Below are 19,073 nucleotides of genomic sequence, written 5' to 3'. Positions count from 1 at the left end.
CACTTGCAGGCTTCCGCAGTGATCCACATTTCTAGCTCATAATTCTTAAAGACTACAAGTTGAATGCAATTGAAAGTAATTAACCGAAGATCTTCAGAAGCAAGTTTTTTGTTTCTTTTAGCAGATGCTCAAATAGGAAATTATTTAACTTAGCTACATTTGAACAGTGCAAAGTAAGAATGCATAGTCTGTATTTCCATCATTGTATCTGCTGTACGGTACCTGTGTGAAGAGTATGTTGAGGGGGATAGAGGCAGTAAGCAGAGGTAGGCACCTCAGCAGGCAGACAGGGCCCTGGGTGGGGCATTTTCTGGCACCATAGCAAAAGGAAGTAGTGTGAGATTAAGGGGCAAGGCAAATCAGCTTCCTGCTTCTGTTTACTACCACGTTTTGAGCACACTGATGCTTCCCTGCACACTATTCAACACAGTTCATACATTCAGCAGACCCAGAGAGAGAACAGTTTCATCAGCTCTTTTTCAGGATCTTGTCTCTGCTGCAAGACTTCTAAGCAAAAAAATGCCAGCACACAGCACAACAGTGTAGCAAAGGCTGCAGATCCTCCAGAAGTAAAGTTCAAAGGGTCTCACAATATGAAAGGAAACAAGCTATTGAAAAAGAAAAAAGAGAACCACCCCAAGGCAAACCAGAAAAGCTGTGTGTGTATTCAGAGCTTGTGCCTCTTGTTCACTGAAGACTCAGTCAGAAAGTGTAAGGTGTGGCCTATATTAATGAGTAATCGGTAACTGGCAAGGAATGTTTAGTTAACTGAGAGAAAGGATAAAACCCCCAACAAACCAAACAGCATCGCTGAAGAGAGCAGTATTTATGAGACTGTAGCATAACAGGTCTTCTAAAATGAAGCATCTAGACAAGATGCCATAGCTGGAGCGGTGCCCAGCCACCTCCGTTCAGGCTCCCCCACTCCCAGAGCAGGCAGTGCAGCCTGAAATCTTGCCAGCTCTGCACCCAATCCATGCATCCCTCATTCCCAGCCTCCTGCTGTCAGCAAGACTGTCCTGGGAAGATCTTTGGGGGGTCCACAACTGGTCAGGGCAACGCTAGATGGACTGAAACCTCATGTTCTTTGTCAGTGGAAGTGTGGCATCAGCTGGCTGACTCCAACTTAGGGTACATGTGGAAGTGTACACCACAGCAAGGATTGTGGTGATTATAATTAGTCACAGAAGGTGGACGGAGAGGGCTTGAGGACATACAGAGTCTGTGAACACTGCTAGATGCCAGTATACAAATATGACAGTATTCAAGGCCAGGTTGGAAAATGCCTTGAGCAACCTGGTCTAATGGGAGGTATCCCAGCCCCTGGCAGGGGCGCATTGGGACTGAATGATCTTTAAGGTCCCTTCCAACCCATAACATTCTATGATTCTATACTATAACAACTGTCAAGTTTATTTGGTTAAAAAAACCAACCAAACAAAAAAAAAACCACAATAAATAAACACAAAAAAATTGCACAATAGCCAAGTTTATTTTAAAATAATGTACCCACTCTTTCTTCTGGAGGTAAAGGAGGGGGGAAAAGGATTTTTCTTTTTAATGAAACAATTTATTATTTCAGGCCAAATTAAAAAAGAAAAGCATAGAAAATGTTACTGTTTCCAAAATACCAACAGATGGCATTTCCTGAATCAAACTCCTTCTGGGAGTCTGCAGCTGCACAGCAAAATTTATGTCCTTGTCAGCATCAGGGATGCACTGCTGAGGCTCCCAGGATCTGTAGCTCCGGGCAGCTGGGACACAGAGACTTCCTCTGAGCCACAGGTCCTGGGAGCCTTCCCACGCTTCTCCCTCCCTCCCTCTCAGCCTCCCAGCATAATCCCACTGCACCACACAAAACTGGCCCATGTAGGGCCTAGAGCCGAGGGAGCTGAGTGGGTCTTTGCCTCTTGAAATTTTCTTTGGACTGCCAAATATTGCTTGCCCACAGTGTGGTTGTCAGCTTGGATTTCTTCAAAATGGTTAGCTTTCCACTCACACCACCTTTGTGCTCATCTGCAGACGTTTGTTACATTGTGCTTTTACTTATGCAGAAGCTAACACTCAAAATTACTTTTACAGATATGCCCAAGCATTCATGTTTTTAAAAAAATTATGCTGTTGAGTTCAAGAGGTTGGCAGGAGAACATGGCTCCCCAAAATCTCCTTGGGCCAGGAAGGGAATTAGAGCAATTAAGAGAATTTTGCCCAACTTCAGAGATGATAATAGAAGTTTTATTACAATAAACTACCACTGAGATTTCTTCCATGAACTCAGTAGAGAAAGAACAAGCTTACAGTTACTAGAACTCCCTAATCCTCCTTATCTGACATTTCTTCCTAGAAAATCACATCTTGTTCAAACCTATTTCAATCCTAAGCAAATTTCCTGAAGGCATGAGCAGAACTGAAACAGTGTCATCACAAACACCTTTTAGTCTTGCTTATAAGAGTAAGTCTGCACAGTACTTCAGGGGAAATTTTTCCCACATTTTGAAGAAACTTCTGCCCTAGAGAGATAAAGAAATCTAGTTTGCTCTGTTATGTTATGCATTCAGTTCTGAACAACTCAATATTGAAAGCCTTTTCATAAGTTTGGAAAATAATAGGAAACATATTTTCATTTCAGTGAGAAATTAGCAAGGTTTAGTAATTAACTGAACAGAAACTAGTTTTTCTCCTCCAAACTTTATGGAAGCATGACAAGTCTGCACACAAAAACTGGATGCACAGGGTTGTTTGGTAGAGGGTGAGGGTGGCACAGAGAAAGGGCCATATTTGATAGAATTAACAGAAGCAGTAAAGACATTCAAATAAAACTTTATTTCACAGCAAAGACGAAAACCAGGATCAGCTTCCCAAACCTGATTAAGGGGGACAATGAAGATGACCACATACTTGCAATCAGGAGGTCTGTAATAATCAGTCCACCTTAATTGAATTAGCAACTGGATTTTAAAAAAACCTATGTATTTTCTGAATATCATGGCTTTTCCTCCTTGCATTTACATCACTGGCAGTCTTCAGGAAGTGAAGTAACCAAAGATCCCAGAGGAAATGTGCAAGAGCTTTTAGTCCACAGAGGATGCAATAAAAGACACCTTTTCCTCTCTAAGTCCACTTCTGCAACCAAGCATCTTTCCACTGCAATTATGAAGCAGGCACTTGCAGACAGTACTCTGCAAGCAAATAAAAAACCCATTTCCACCAGATGACCAACACTGGCAGACAGCAGTGTATGACCTTAGGAGCTCCTGAAATAGGCTGCGATGAGGACGGAGCACAGAGCCCCACCATTCTCTGCTTGGACACTGATACTAGGCAGCAGCTGGTTTGTGCATGCAAAGGCCTCCCTCCTCATCCACTCACACTGCCCACAACCAGTGCAATAAAACAGACTCTGTCAGAGGAGGCAATGTATATCCCATCAAGCTCTACTTCAAAATATTTTAATTCCTTTTACCTTCATGCAGATATGAAGAATTCTTCATGTCTTTCTTCCTTCAGAAGTGCTCATTATGAATTTAAAAAAGCCTCCCTGAGCCAAAGTTTTCTCTCCTGTTACCTACCTCCATGGGAAAGCTGATTCAGACACCACCAGAAAGCCCCAGTATAACTCATCTGCACTATGCAGCTACAGAGCTGGTCTATGCCTGAATGGGATTTCACCTCTGCACCCAACCTAAGCACACAGCACTCCAAAATGAAAGAGGAGAGCAGGCCTTTTTCAACTGGAGTGGACAAACTGCAGTCACCACTTAATTAGCAGAACTGAAGTGGCAATGCTCTCCTCTTGCCCTCCCACCCAAAGATAGAGGACATCAACCCACCTGCTGCTTTGCCCTGCAGTACGCTTACCCGTGTGCTTGGTGGTCTGGGGCACAGGAGTTTGACTCAAAGAAAAGGCACTGGCAATAGATGAGCTAGATTATTTTTAGGAAGATATAATTTTAAGATTGAACGAACTTCTCTCCTGGCCTCTGTATTTTGCTGTTCAAAACCCCAGGCTGAAGAACACAGATCTTTCTGTGTGCTGAACAAAATGCTGTAGATTCCCAGCAGTTTTCTTTCAGGCTCAGTAAGTCCTCAGCCACGTTATTGAAAGCTGGACTGTCATTACCGCTAAGCACAGCTAATCAACTATTCCCATCATTACTCGGGAGAAACACCGTAATGGAAATTATATGCTACCTAGAAGAAGAGCTGCTACAGAGACAATGCAACTAGCTTTGTACCCCTGATTTTGTGTTGTACCTCTAGCCTCATGAGGCAGAAGCATGCCAGACCTACGTTAATCTACAGTTTAGTCTGCATTTCTGCAAAGCCAATGATAACCTTCTTCCCAGACCAATTAAAAGATTAATTGCAGCAGCAGAAGTCCTGAATTCAAGAATGTCCCAGCATACAGCTAAATGTAATGCATTAGATCATTGCCCCCTCCTATCCAAGTTCTAATGTTTCAACACTCTGCTAGATGCATGCTACTCTTTTCAGATAAGACAGCATGAAACAACACCCCCTCCTTGTGTTTCCAGTTCCCACTCTACCCTTTGGACATTTGGGCACAGCTTCGTATGATGTATCCCAAGTCCATCTGTGGCCACTTGGCACTGGCATAATAAAAACAGTAAGTACACAAATGTGTCTTGCTTTATGGTGAACTTGCCACCGGCTGCCGCATGAGAGGAGCCCCAAAGAGAAGATACAAGGACTCCCTGAAACAACATCTCAGCCTTGGCCATATTGATCACCATAACTGGTCTACTCTGGCCTCCAATCGGGAGGCCTGGAGACACACCATCTATAACGCTGCTGATGCCTTTGAGAATGCACACAGGATCACTCTCGAGGAGAAAAGACAACGCAGAAAGAATTGTGCCTTGCAGAATATACCACCTAAGGAGTCTTTCTGCTGTGCCTTTTGCAATCGGATATGTCTATCTCGTATTGGCCTCATAAGCCACCAGTGTGCCTGTAACAAACATGGATAGAGCCTTCCTAAATCTTCGTTCGCGAAGCCCAGCCATGACGATGATGACACAAGTGTGATTCATTTTCGATGCTTACTAGTTCACTCAGCATTTAGTTCAAGGCTGGGAAAGGTTTCCGACCAAAGCCTCAGTCAGAATGGAACTAGTATCTCAAACAGCAGGTACAGAAACTGGCCCAATCGAGATACCTACAGACTGAAGTATGATATAACGAGCAAGATTCAAAACCAAAACAAAACACCTCATGAGGTCAACCCCCTTTCCAGATCTCCAAAGCACCCAAATTCCTGACCCTCCCACAGAAACAGGGAACTATGCTAGAAGCACGTGAACCTGTGATTGCAAGGAGACTCCAAAGACACACTGTGCTTTGAGACAGGCAGGACCAGCCAAGTAGGTCTCCCATGATCACAGTTTAATAAGATCAATTTACAGGCAGATATTCTATCATAAAATGACTTTAACAGTGACAACCTACTTGCTTTCTTTGACACAATTACTACATAAGCAACCATATCTACTAGTTACTTTTCAGGTCTTTATAACCTTTGCTTTTTCCAATTAAAGCTTGTTTCAGAATTTCTGACTTTTGCAAAAAGGGTCTTCTTGTTTCTCAGTGACTACCTTACTGCTTCTGTCCTCAAATAGAGCTGATCATGTAATACACTTGTGGAAAAGAGAGAGTACCGCAACACCCTACTAATTTTGAGAGAAGGAAGCACAAATCAGTTCTATAAATGTCTTCTATCAAAAACAAAAGACATTCTGTTATGTTTCATCAAAGAGAAAAAAAAAAAAAAGAGTATGCTGTTTGAAGAGACTTCAGAAATTCTTCACACTTTCTGATATGTATGTATAGTTCACTCTCTAGGATTGCTGAAATAGTTCAGTTATTAATAGGAAGTTACATCTGGGTTACATACATGAAGGGGGAAGGGAAAATACAGTTATATACCACTTAAGATACAGTAAGTTACATGAGTACTTAAAAAAAAAAAAAACAAACAAAACAACACAAAGACTGTCTATAATACAGCATAATGCCTCCTTCCCTTTGTCAGTGATGTATAAGCCTCCTGACCACCTTGGATGTGGTCTTGCAGCCCTGTAGTGCCTCTGTCTTCAGCAGATGCCCTGGAAGCAGCCAAAAATTTCCAGAGATACAACTACAGGATCTGAGCAGTCAACCACAAGCTCTGTACAAACCAAGAGTAACATGAGCTTCTGCTCCAAAGGACTTGACACATTTCCAGTTGTGTCATATATGAAGTATTTACTACTATTTTTCAAGTACTATTTCAGTAAAAGAGGAGGGGCAGCTACGGGACAGAACTCTGCAAAATATTTTAAGTTTAAAAATAGTACCACTAGGATTACTGCATCAGTCAAACTCCTACTTTTACACATTTTTCTGTCCATGTAAAACAGAACTAAGGAGTTTTGGAGATACACTTTAAGTGGATTCCAAGACATGATTTTACAGAGGGATAGGAAAGTTCCTTTTTTAGCACAAATCCTCTAAGCAGCAAGCATCTACTGTTTTTTGTAGCAGGTAATTTCAGAAACACTACTTCCCATTCTTCTCCTAAAGTCACCTTCCTTTAGGAGCTACAAAATTAAATATTCTTCTGATAAATTATTAAAATGATTGAACCATTTGCTGTTGCAGGAGTCATGACAGCTATCTACCATGGTTTTTTTGTGCTTTTTGTTAAATGGCTGGTACAGCATCAAAGACTTACTTCTTTACTACCGCAAACTGGAAAGTGTATACCCAAGACCCTGTGAGGAAGGAAAATTTGGTCAACCTCTTTTCTACCACATCAGAAGATGACCTTATCTTTTATTAGCAACCTTCTAGAAATGGTATACAAAATAAGAGACCACTAAAGTGCACTAAACACACATAATTCAAAATATAGGTACATAGGAAGCTCTCTAGCAGTTTTCTTTGAACAACGCAACTTTGGTGTGCAAGTGCACCATCAACGAGTGCAAGACCTTTGAAAACAACAGAATTAATAAAATGTACACTATGGCATCAGTCACCTCTGTAAAAATTTAAACACAACCCTCTAAAGATTAGAGTTCAGCAGCTTCCCTTTACAGATTCTTCTTTGCTTCTTCTGATCTTGACCCACGACTAACGCAGAAATCCATCACCTCTCAGGGCTGCAGTAGGAAGTCACCAGGAGGCTGTTAGACCAGCCCACCAAGACATTCTTATCATCCTTTCACCCATTACCTGAAACAACTCAGAAGCAGGCTTGGAAGAAAAATGCCTGAGCAAGTCATTTTTGAGGCATGGCAAAATGCTCGCCCATACCTATTTTACTCATGGCTGTAAGCACTCAGTGCAACTCTAACAATGCGTGGCTGGAAGTTTACCTATCCATGCTATTCAGGAAGCAGAGCAACCCCACAACCTGGCATTTATGTAGCAGGAAAATCTACAGTCGTTGCACCTGAATCACTGGAGGTCTGAAGCTCCCTTTATATCTATTTTCTACTGCCTCTTGGCCTGCCCCACCCCCTTCATTCAATTCTTACACAGGGAGAATTTGGAAGGCATCAGATAAATTTCCATTAATTGCTTGACCACAAAATAAATTAGTGCTGTCTGGCCACATTAAGCTTTCTTTTGGATCAGATCAATTTATGATGAACATGCACTGGGATTAAAAGGGAGAGGTTTCTCCAAGGTCTGGCCAAGAAAGGTAGATTCTCCTCTTTCCACCAAAGCTCAGGAAACCTCCTATATTTTGTTTCTATAAATGCCCTAACCACCACCTCGTGGGCTAGAGCTCAGTGTGCAGCTCTCCATCCCAGGAGACTAGAGATGGAGCATCTCCAGTGCCCAGGCAGAAGCATCTCCCTTGCTTGCCCTGCAGTGTGCAACCTCTGACACTATGGGCCTGGTACAAACTTGCCTTCTCTCCTTGACCTTTCCTGCACCATCCTTTATCCTCTGGAAACAGAGATCCACATAAAGGACTTAAGAAGAAAAGGCCTCCTTCACATATATATCTATTCTTCACTGTGTTTTAAAACTCAGATACAGGTGAGCTTTATTTCCTACATGCTCATTCTGAAACCCTTGGCCGGGGGTGGAATTAAAATGCTGGGCAATTTGAGCAGCTGCATGCATCGGCTATCCCCCCTCCCAGGACAAATCTATTTCTGCTCAGAAAGAGCCCACCACATCAGAAAGTAAACACAATCACTTTGAGGGTTTGCTGAGCTCTCGCTGCTCTCTGGAAACAGTGAACTTCTCAGGCTTGATAAACTTTGCAGCAGCAAGTAATTACATACTGGAGCCAACATGTCTCATGCAGAAACAGGGTGTCCTGGAACACCACTGTCCAGATACAATGTGTGCCACCCTGTTGGGAGCCAGCCACAACTGCACAGCACAGAGCAGGCAAACAAGCAGCTACTTCATCACACCACAGGCGCCAAGGCACAGTCACCCCTTCCACCAAAAGAAGCTTGTTTGGGATTAAGGTCAGGTGGGCACAGCAGGGGCACAGCCCTTTCCAGCAGAGCTGCAGCTCTACATTCAGGCTTGAGAGACCACCCAAGACTGGCAACTGCAGACACAACCCAGGAACCAGCGCTGCTACAAAACAGCAGCAGCAACAGGAGCCATAGGACTACACCACTGGGCTTTGTATCTCTGAGCAAACATCCTCAGGCTTAGGAAAGGTGTAGGATGCTAACAGGCTTTCTCAGTGCAAAGAAGGGCACAGAGAAATGCTGGCTGAAGACATGAGCCACTATCATCCCAACCCTCTGACACTCTGCATACGTGTTGGCTTACAAGTGCGCCCTCATCCTGAGGAGAGCTTGGTCTCCTTTAGAGCTCTGTACTTGGGAAAAGCTCTATTCAGAAACTCCCTATGAAGCAACAGTCACCTGTTACCACCTCTGTAACTGGGAACTGCTTTGTAGAAATAAAAAGAAAAACAGAACTAAAACACACTACCAAAAGGACATCCTCAAAATACATTAATTTATCTGAAATCTAACTTTGTTTAGTCTCAGGCACACGGCTTAAAGGATCTGTACGCCTGGATACACAGAAACAACTGTACTCCTCCCAGGCACATGCCCTCCAGAGAGCATCTCCATCAGAGAGCAGCAGGTGAGAGGAAAGAGGGTGCAGAAAGCACTTACTGCACAAAAAGGCTCCAAATCCAAACAAAACAAAAACAAACAAATGCAAAACACCAAACCCAAATAAACTAATCCTGCACAGGTATATAATATATTTCAGTTTAACTGACTTAATAGTTCATATAATCAAAAAACAAGTTAAAAGAGAGGAAGCCCACCTCTGATCCCCACACAAATGAAACCAAATTCAGAAAGCTGGGGTAACAGCCAGGAGAACAACATTTAGACAATATTTGATATTATGATGGCTGAACAGCATAAAGCTTGGCACAAAAAGTGATCCAGCTGGAAACAAATGCTTCTTTTCAAGCAACCTGACATGTGTTTGCTTTGAAGCTGTCGTAATTAGATGCCTTTCAATAATGAGCGATCTATTCCAACATCTATAGCAGCAGAAGAAAAGCCAGCAACTTTGTATAAAACATATAAAGCATAGATCACCAAGCTGTGGGCAATTCACCAGGACTAAAAGGATCAAATAGCAAAGCTGATTTTCTTAAGAACAAAAACCCCCACACAACTACACCTGAAACCATAGCAGACTATCGAGAGAACACGGGAGCAACAGTGATGGTGTAGATCCCCTAGTAAGGACAAAAGAGGAATATACTTGTTAAGAGTACGCTTTTGCAACAGTAACTAGCTGAATCGGAAAAAGTTGACAACTTGAAGGACAAAGACCTCTTCCCAGACCTGAAATTAGCAGATATTCCAGATCACATCAGAAATAAGCGTACATAACAGGAGTCTTTTGTATTTAGAACTGAAGAACCCTGAGAACTAAAATGTAAATTGGAAGACAGAAGGTCACAGTCATAGCAAGAACTAAAATGCAAACCACAAGAGAGATCACAATCAGAAAGAAAGAAGTCACAGTAACTGGAAAACTTGCTTTAATATTGCATCACGCAAAGCCAGTTGTTGCAGATGGAGCAAGAAAGTACTCCACAAAAAAACACCAGTAAAAAATTGAACTGTGTGTCCTGCCAAGAAACCTGGAGTTTTACCTAACTTTATACCACAATTGTATAATCATTGTGTTCATGTGCCTTCAGTCTCTAAAATGAAATTTTAAGGACACCCAGGCCCTTGACACTGAACAGTAGTATATTAACATTTGGAGGTTTTAAAAAGCAGTTATTTTCTCACACATTAGAAGTCTGTTCAGCCTGGAGAAGATGAGACTGAGGGGACCTCATCAACTGTAGACCTCATCATGGTCTACCAGTTTCCTCATGAGGGGAAGCAGAGGGGCAGGCACTGATCTCTGCAGTGACCAGTGACAGGACCCAAAGGAATGGCCTGAAGTTGTCAGAGGTTTAGGCTGGATATTAGGAAAAGGTTCTTCACCCAAAGGGTGGTCAGGCACTAGAACAGGCTCCCCAAGGAAGCGGTCATGGCCCCAAGCCTAACAGAGTTAAAGAAGTGTTGGGACAACGCTCTCAGGAATGGTGTGTTTCTTGGGGTTATGTGCATTTTAAGTTGCCCATATGCTAACACAACTACCGAAAAAGCATGTTTCTTTTTTTTTTTTTTCCTTCTTATTTACCCTGATATTTGACTAGAAAACAAGAAGGTAACTCCAGCATGCGAAAATCAGTACCTGATGAATATGTGGGAAGAATTTCAGAACATGAGGCTCATACAGCAGTTTAGCCCGTGAGAAATGGCACAGGCACACAGAAAACATCAGAAAAGGTGAAGGGCTGGCACGCAGGCTGCCCTTCAGCAGCAGCAATTTGGATCCACTACCGGGAAGTTACAACATGTAAGCCTGTGAGTTCTGGATTTCAAAAGCTAGCAAGATACCTACTATTATTTTATTTTTAAAAAGTCTTATTAAGCAATTTTAGTGCCACTGACAGAGTGAGGACTTTCTGAACAGATTCCTAGCATGCTGTGAAATCACAGAAGAGAGAAATAAGGACACTGCAAAGGACTTATCTTGAGACCCTGATGCATAGCAGCCATTGCTGGAGACTGTGCTCCAGGGACAGGAAGGGGAAGGACATGCTATGTGAGAACACAGCAGCACACTACAGTCTTCCCTCTCCTTTCACCCCCATGCAGACACAGCAAAAAGCACAGGCAACAGTGAGAACTAGTTCTTTAAAAACCACTTCAAACACTAATTTAATTTATGAAATGCTACTTTCCCCTGCAGTAGGACCCTGAACCCAAAATATCAGGAGGCTCCACTACTGAAAACTCACTGTAACCACCAGTGACCTACATAAAGCCTCTCCCCTCCCTCTGCTTCACCTTCCTTCTTGGACTCTCCGTCCTGCCCTACTTTAATAGATTATTACTTCAGCTAAACCGCATAATAGTTTTATAGGGACACTCGGCTAGGACTGAAAACTTGCACATCTAGTTGCTAGTTGCAGCAGTGGAAGAAACAGCAGAAGTAATGGTTTCTGCAGCCAGGATCAGCTGTGAGGTGATAGTATGCCATATTATCTCATCTCAAACTCTTATTTCTTCAATGCCTATCATGCAACCGTCACAAAAAAAAAAAAAAAGAGTGAGTCAACAACTAACAAAACAGTGTGTTTCTCTACACGATAAAATAAATTAAGAAAAAAAAAAAACAAACCAGAGCCATTTATGTAACAACTAGGAACAAGGAAAGCAATTTTACTCAATGCAGGGAAGGAGCTCATTCACAGAGGAAGCACATTTTTTTTCTACACATCTCTTTCGAAGATATTTACCCGCAGGATTTCGTCTCTGTTAACATGATGGGAGGCTTTCCGCTCCCTTCCTCCTCGATTAAATCGGACATCCACGACGTTCAGACCAGAGGAGTGGCAGATCCCGAGGGATTTGCCGAGATACCGGCTCTCCCCAGCTCCACGCCCCTCTCCAGGCGCTTCAGACATTCCCGGTGTTGTACCACCCCCTGCGCTCGCAGGGCAAACAAGCCGGGCGCGCGCACGCACACAACCACTACTACACGGCTACAACCGAGCGAACAGGATCCACCTACTACTCGGCGCAGAGCCTGAAAACAACCTAGTTTTCATAAACTAAGGCTGCCATCGGTTGGGCAGAGGAGGAAGGCAGACAGTGCCATTTTTATTTAAAGCCAAGCTCCTCAGAGAACACTGCACGCAGAAATCCTTCGTGCCAACAAAGAGGCTACGCTCAAAACATGGGCGGACTATCTCCTCGAGGCAAAACGCAGATTTATCTGAAGTATTTTGCGCAGTGTTAAGATAAAGGAAATTTTCTGAGCCTTTACGCCTACTGATACCTCATTAGGTGTTTTCAAAGACTGTATCTTGCTGAAGGTGCAGCTGCACGTAGGTGAATGAATCCGATCCACGCACTCATTTCTTCCATGAAGCCGCGGTGGGGCTCAACATGACCACTACTGCGTATCCTGCACTTAATGATGGCTTCCCCATAAATAGAAAAGCGGGTTTTCTAGAAATACTGCATAATGAGTCATCAGCTACGAGCAGCTAAACACCATGCACCTTGAGAGCAAGGACAGAAATACCAGTGGAACAAAAATAGCCATTCACTGGGAGGGGGCGGGCGAGAGGAGACCCGCTGGCAGGATTCCTGCTCGTAACCTCCCACCCCCCCCCGCGTGCCTTCTCCCACCATTCACCGCAAACCCCCTCCCCGCACGGCTGCGGGGGCCGAGGTCAGCGCTGCCCCTGCCTCGCCCCCTCCTCCTCCCCACCGGTGCCACTCACCCATGTCCAGGGCCTGGTTGTACTTCTCCAGGGCGGCCGGCAGCTCCTGGCGCTCCCGCAGCGCGTCGCCCTCGGCGCGGAGGCGCCGCGCCCGGCTCTCGGCGCCGAACCACTTGTGCAGCAGGTTGCCCAGCACCACGTTGACCCGCGGGCGGGCGGCGGCAGACGGCGGCGGCTGCGCGGCGGCGGCGGGGGTCGGCTCGGCGGAGCGGCGCGGGCGGTGGCAGCGGCCGCAGTCACCGGGCTCGGCGCAGCGGCGGCAGTGGGTGTGCCCGCAGTGCAGGGTCACCGGCTCGCACAGCAGCTGCCGGCACAGCGGGCAGGCGAAGAGCTCAGGCGGGCGGCAGCACGCCGGGTCGCCCAGACCCTCGCCCTCTGCCCCGCCGCCGGCCGCGTCGCTCCCCCAGGGCGGCAGGCGCAGCTCCTTGTCGCGGATGCTGAGGGCGACGCTCTCCGCCAGCTCCCGCAGCTCCTCGGGCCGCAGCCGCGCCAGCCGCGCCGCCGCGCCGTAGGCGTCCAGCGCCTCGGCCATGCGGCCGGCCCTGGCCAGAGCATCGGCGCGGCGGAGGCACAGGCCCCGCTCGGGCTGCGGCAGCCCCGCCAGCTCCGAGCCGTAGATCTCGGCCGCCAGCTCGAAGTTGCCGCCGCGGAAGGCCTCCTCCGCCACCTGCAGCATCTCGGCGCAGGGTCCCCCCGCCGCCGCCCTGGCCCCGGCGGCGGGGGGCAGCGCGCAGGGCCCCGGGCCCAGTTCCATGCCCGCGCGGCGCCGCCAGCCCCGGGCCGCCCTACTCCATGCTGGGCCCGCGGCGCTGCCGACTCCGGCTCCTTCCTGGGAGGGGACGGCGACGGAAGGGAGGGAGGGAGGGAGGAAGGGATGGAGAGGGGGCGTGTCACATCGCTGCAGCAGGGGGGCGGCTCCGGGAGGGGGAAGGGGGAACAGCAGAAGGGATGGGGGGCGGACTCGCTCCCGACTTATGTAAGGGGCGAACGGCCGGGTAAAACCGCCCCCATCCGGCAGCCCGGGCGCCCTGCCCCGGGGCGGCGGGAGCGCCGCTTCCCTCCCTTCTCCGCTCCCTCCGGCGGCTGCTGCTGCCGCACGTGCCCGCCCCGCACGTGCCCGCGCGCCGCCGCGCCCGCACGTGCGCCCAGTCCGGCGGCAGCTGCGGCCCTGAGGGAGCGGGGCCGGGGGGGCTTCCGCTGTGCGGCCCCTGCTGAGCTCAGCCTCTTCCTTCCCGTTTCCTGGTGCCCGGCATTAACCGCTTTCTCACAGGCACTGCCGGACCCTGCCCTCCCGCCGTGTGCCGGGACCCCCTCGGCGCTGCCCGCCCGCCGGGCGCGGCCTCTCGGCCAGCAGCACCTCACGGGGTGGGTCGGGACACGTCTACCAGCTGCTGTTTGTTTTTATTTCCCCAGTCCCCGAGAAAGCAAGCAGGTGCTGTCAAATAAATAAATAAATGAGAAAAAACAAATTCCCAAACCCCACAGCTCTCAGGAAAAATCCTTTTCTGTAAGTGGCAGCCTTGCCAGCGCAGCTTGGGATCCGCGAGTCATGCTGAGCGCTGGCTTGTGCATCGGCAACAACAATAAAGATAATGCAGCTGGAAGTTAGTTAATCATGCGTGAGTCAGAAAGGAATCCAACTCGCTCCGCAGGAATAACAGGAGTAAAAAAAAAAAAAAAAAAAAAAAAAAAAGGCAACGTTTATTTTAGACACAGCTGTAAACAAACCGCTTGGAGAAGCGGAGAGCCTGTCAGTCCAACTGGAAGGTACCCACATCCAGCTGCTTTTTGGACTGCAGCTAGACAGTGGAGGGTATTTTTGGCTTAGCCTCTCTCCTGCTAGGCCTCCAGCCCCCAAATGTTGGCCTCTTAGCCCACTTCAGGAAAATCTCATTCATTAACTATTGTACCAAATAGTCTTTATCCTATGAAAGTGTATTGATTTTCTAAAAAGTATGACATTATCTTTCTTTAGATATATGTAGTTTATGTCATATACTGCACAGTCAGGCATAACTAAGCATCAGTATTCATGGCGAAATAGGCATGACCAAAGGACCCAGCTCACGGCAAGGAGCAGGACCTTTGTTTCTCAGATCCTCAAAGCCATCCATGATGGATAAAGGATACCCCCGGACTACCAAAGTCATGCCAGCCATCCTAATCCCTCCAATACCTCTGTGAAACCCTCCCCTTATCTGGCATAATAGATTAGAAACTCTAGCAAGACTGATTCCAGGGATATTCAGATCAATAAAGAAGCAGGTGGATGATGTTTGTAAAAGTATTGTTGTTTTCCGGAACGGTGATATGTTTGTGGTAAGTTGCTGCATGACTTACCCATTTTGCACTGTTTGTGTTTCTAGCAGTTGATTCTTTGAGCAATGCTCACTGCTCTAACACTTGTACTGTCCTCTTTGGCTCACGGTTTCTATCCAGAAGGTGACCTCAGCAGCCTGTCACTATTTCATCATTCTCTTTCTTGACATGTTCACTTGGAATTAGGATGGAATCCCATTGCCATTTTACCAAAGTCACCTGGGGTCATGATTCATAGGTTAGAGTACAGAAACGGTGCGGCCAGGTATCAAGGACAAGCCATGGCATCTTGGACAGATGATGAAAATGTGGACTCACTGCTTAAGCCACCCTACAGCGTTATTTTCTGGTTCCTATAACCCTGACAAGGAGCAATGGCATTTTTGCTGATTGCTTCCGTCCCACTCCCCTGGCCATTAGGCTCTTTGGCTGGGAACTCCCCAGCAGCCCTCCTTGCTTTCCTGCACAAGACAGCAAGGAAGTCTGTACTGGTATGTTGCTTTTCCCCATGTGTCTTGGGATTGCTGCATGATGGTCCTTCAGCTCTAGCTGTCCCTTCTGATGGGTGACTCGGGAGGCAACGGCTCAGATGGTGGTATTGAACATTGCCTGTCAGCCCCTCCATTTGCTGCTGTGCTTATGTCAGCTCATGCTGTGCTGGCATGCTGGAATGGCTGCAGTCCTTTCCTCATCAACACTTAGCAGGTGCTTCTAGAAGAACCTACTGTGAAGCGAGGCTACTACTTTATTTAGCAACGTGATCAATAGCCTCTTGGCACACAGTATCTATTTTTTCCCAAGACATCTATTTGCAAGGAACAAAATTACCTCACTGATGTTCAAACCGACTCAGTGTGCCATCTTTTCCCTGCTTCCCATGTGCAGAATTGCTTGCCACCTGCGTCTGAACACACCTGCGTCACTCTTCTCCTCGATGTCTATTTTGGGGCCCGTGTTCTTTCACAAGTCTTCTTGCTCCAGAGCGTGGTTCATTTGTACATCTGTCTGCACTTTGTTGTTTCCCTACCTGAGCGACAAAGCCACTTTAATACAATTGCCTTTTGCAAAATCGATAAGAATTCACTGAGCTGCAGATCTTGGAGGGATGATGAAAACGCGGACTCACCACTTGAGCCACCCCGAAGTATTAATAATTTTCAGGAAAGATGGAAGGATTAAGAAACAGCAAGAACCAGGGTTAAAGAAACCAAAGTAAAATTATTAATAATCTGTACTTAAGAAGCTCATGCTTCTCATTGAAATTATCAGTATTATGACTACCCCACTGAATGTGACATAGGAGACTCCTGCCAAGAAATTCCAGTGGAACAGGTACTCCATGACATGGTCATGTGGTTTATGGCTTCTTGCTGGATAAACTACAAACAACAAATTGCAACAGCCACAAAACAGAATGAATTTGCCATAAAGGACCTGAAAGCTGACACCAAAAGAAACACCAAAGTTGGTTTATAACTTTTATTAGAAGAAAAGCTGTAGCTACTGCATAGGATTGAAATGTTGTCTACCACAGGAGATAAAGGACCTTCTCTTGTTCTCACCAAAACCATGGCAAAACTTCTGCTGGCTTCATCAACTTAAAAAAACCCACCCAAACCTGTTACCCAAAATTAGCTTCTGTGTGGAAGGCTGTTAAGAGGTGCTCCCCGTTAGCAGTACTGTTTTCCTGTTAATAGAACACTTCCCCTTAGGAGTGGCCTCATCACGCTCTCTCAAGCAACGTGTAGAAGTCCATCTGCTTTCCAAGGGGAGAATTATAGGTACTTACTCCACTGAGTCACTGTTACACAGTTCAAAGTTGTCATGAGGTTTCCTTTAAGTTCATAGCCTAATTTTCAGCTTCTTCCTGAGGCCCAGCTTCCACAGGGTTTTCCCCAGGGTAGAATTTACTTGAAGCTTGAAGGGGAAAGGAGAAGATGAAGCAACTTTGAAATGACAGCATTTACATATTTGGAGGGCATTTTTAATTTCTCTAACACTTTTCTAATCCAAGGTAGTTTGAAGTATTAAACTCCATTTTGTTTTGATGATTTTTTTTTTGAGGAAATCTGTCTTTTATTTTTTCAGGATAAGTTAATTAGGATATAATCAGTGCACAGGGTCATATACAGGTACCGTGCTAAAATGTTACAGAAACTGTAAAGTCAAAGACACAAAAATTAGGGTACATAATAATTAAGGCTGTATATGCTTATTTAATATAGCCTTCATGCATTAACCTGATACAATTTTAATTAATGACATACTATTTTCTCTGCAGGATGCATGCCTGTCGTGGTTTAACCACAGGAAAGAAGATAATTAATGGGCATCCAAATTGTAATGTTCTCTCTGGTCACTCTGCAGTCCCCTTGCACCTTTTGATTTGTATTAGTCATACTTTGCTGTGGTAGCACAATTACAGATTTCCTTGTGTGCTTTTCTATAAAATTCAGGGTACAGCACTGGAATATTCCCAAATATGCACATATTTATATTTTCAGCAAGAGCATGAGTCAAAAGGAATAATAATTTCCCCTTTAGCAGCTGGGAAGTTGAGATAAGTCCAGAGTGGCCACTAACTTGGAGCACTGGATTTAGGGAATGAAATTTCAGAATATGATTTTTCAGATGCGCAGATTATTTCAGAAGTACATCTTCCTTCTGCTGAGCAGCAACTGGAAGGAGGTGCTGAGACTTCAGCCTGAGTTTGGGCCTCAGCTAGAGCACTCTGCAAACAAGAGCTATGCAAAATACGGACACCACCACCACCACCCAACACATGATGTAAATGCCTCACACTTCAGCAGAGAGGAAACTCACAGCAGAGTGCTGAATGCAGTCCTTCCAGCCAGCACTCAGCTCCTTTTCTCTTTCCTTAATCACTGACTCATTTATTACAAGCTTTCCAGCTTTTAAAAGAAAAGGTCACTGTATGATTATTACTACTAAAGTCTTTGCCAGCTTAATGAATTTGCCCCCACTGAAAATGCAAAAATGTATTTTTTTTCAAGAAAGCCTTTTTTTTCAGAAGTATTTTATAAGAAAGTTGCATGATAGTGCCAATGATGAAAAAGTTGCAAAGGTGCTACTTAAAATCTACCGATGTTAAACATAACAAAGATATTTCCTCCCCCCCCAAAGAAATATAATATGTTAATCCAGCTGCTGTGAATCGCAGGAGCTAGGATTATTTCTGGAGATTCTCGTGGTTTTTTGCAACATCCCAAAGAGGGGGATGGGTCTTGTCTTTTCAGAGTGACACATGTATATTGTGTACAAAAGGTGTTATTCATAACTACATCCTTCATGGGCTGGTGGGAAGATTAAACAGCTTAATAATTGTCCAACAAATCATTAACACATCCTATGATGCAAAAGCAGCCAATTAAAGTGTACTACCATATTCCCTTCCAATAGCTTCTGAGATAAGCACTGCTAAGAAAATCCCCTTCCCTAACTATGATAACAATCAGTCTTTATAGAATGAGAATGTATTAGCTTTTGTAATATATGTATTAGTTCACATTATACACTGTAATGTAATGAGGTGGTATTGTTCATTCTTAAGTAAAACAAACTAAAGGACAGCCCAGTCCCAGTGGCTGTGCTACTTCCTAGCATAGAATCAGGGAATTTTTCAGTCTCATTCGGTAAACATCAGCTTAGATTTTTTGGAATAATACACAAATATTTTCCACTGTGCTGATTCACATACCTGAATAAATATCAAGACTTGTGTTTCTTTCTGTTGCTGGTGCCACCAGGGCTGTTGTCAGGCACAGAGCTGAAGGAGGATGCCCTCAGGTTGAGTGCTGATCTCCATCCACCTCTGGTTACACAGGGTCAGTTTGCCCACTGAGTGGGAGGGGGTTCTGCA

General features: G+C 45.4%; 1 protein-coding gene across 3 annotated transcripts in view; it reads right to left on the bottom strand.

Moving 5' to 3' along the window:
• LONRF2 (LON peptidase N-terminal domain and ring finger 2) overlaps nt 1–13,916 on the bottom strand; it is a 35,482-nt gene extending 21,566 nt beyond the window's left edge. The window contains exon 1 of one of the 3 annotated variants that reach the window (XR_004355307.1): nt 12,875–13,916. Coding sequence is in view for 2 of the 3 variants with exons in the window: in XM_032679510.1 (XP_032535401.1) it covers nt 12,875–13,628 (754 nt within the window). In the remaining variant the exon portion in view is untranslated. The remainder of the gene's footprint in view (nt 1–12,874) is intronic. The other 2 variants (XM_032679510.1, XM_032679511.1) reach the window with 2 other exon arrangements.
• Nucleotides 13,917–19,073: the final 5,157 nt, after the last annotated feature.

This window comes from Chiroxiphia lanceolata, chromosome 2 (genome assembly GCF_009829145.1).
Source record: "Chiroxiphia lanceolata isolate bChiLan1 chromosome 2, bChiLan1.pri, whole genome shotgun sequence".
NCBI classification, from domain to species: Eukaryota; Metazoa; Chordata; class Aves; order Passeriformes; family Pipridae; genus Chiroxiphia; species Chiroxiphia lanceolata.
The sequence above is the reverse complement of the archived record's forward strand: the minus strand, read 5'-3'. Positions and strand labels throughout refer to the sequence as shown.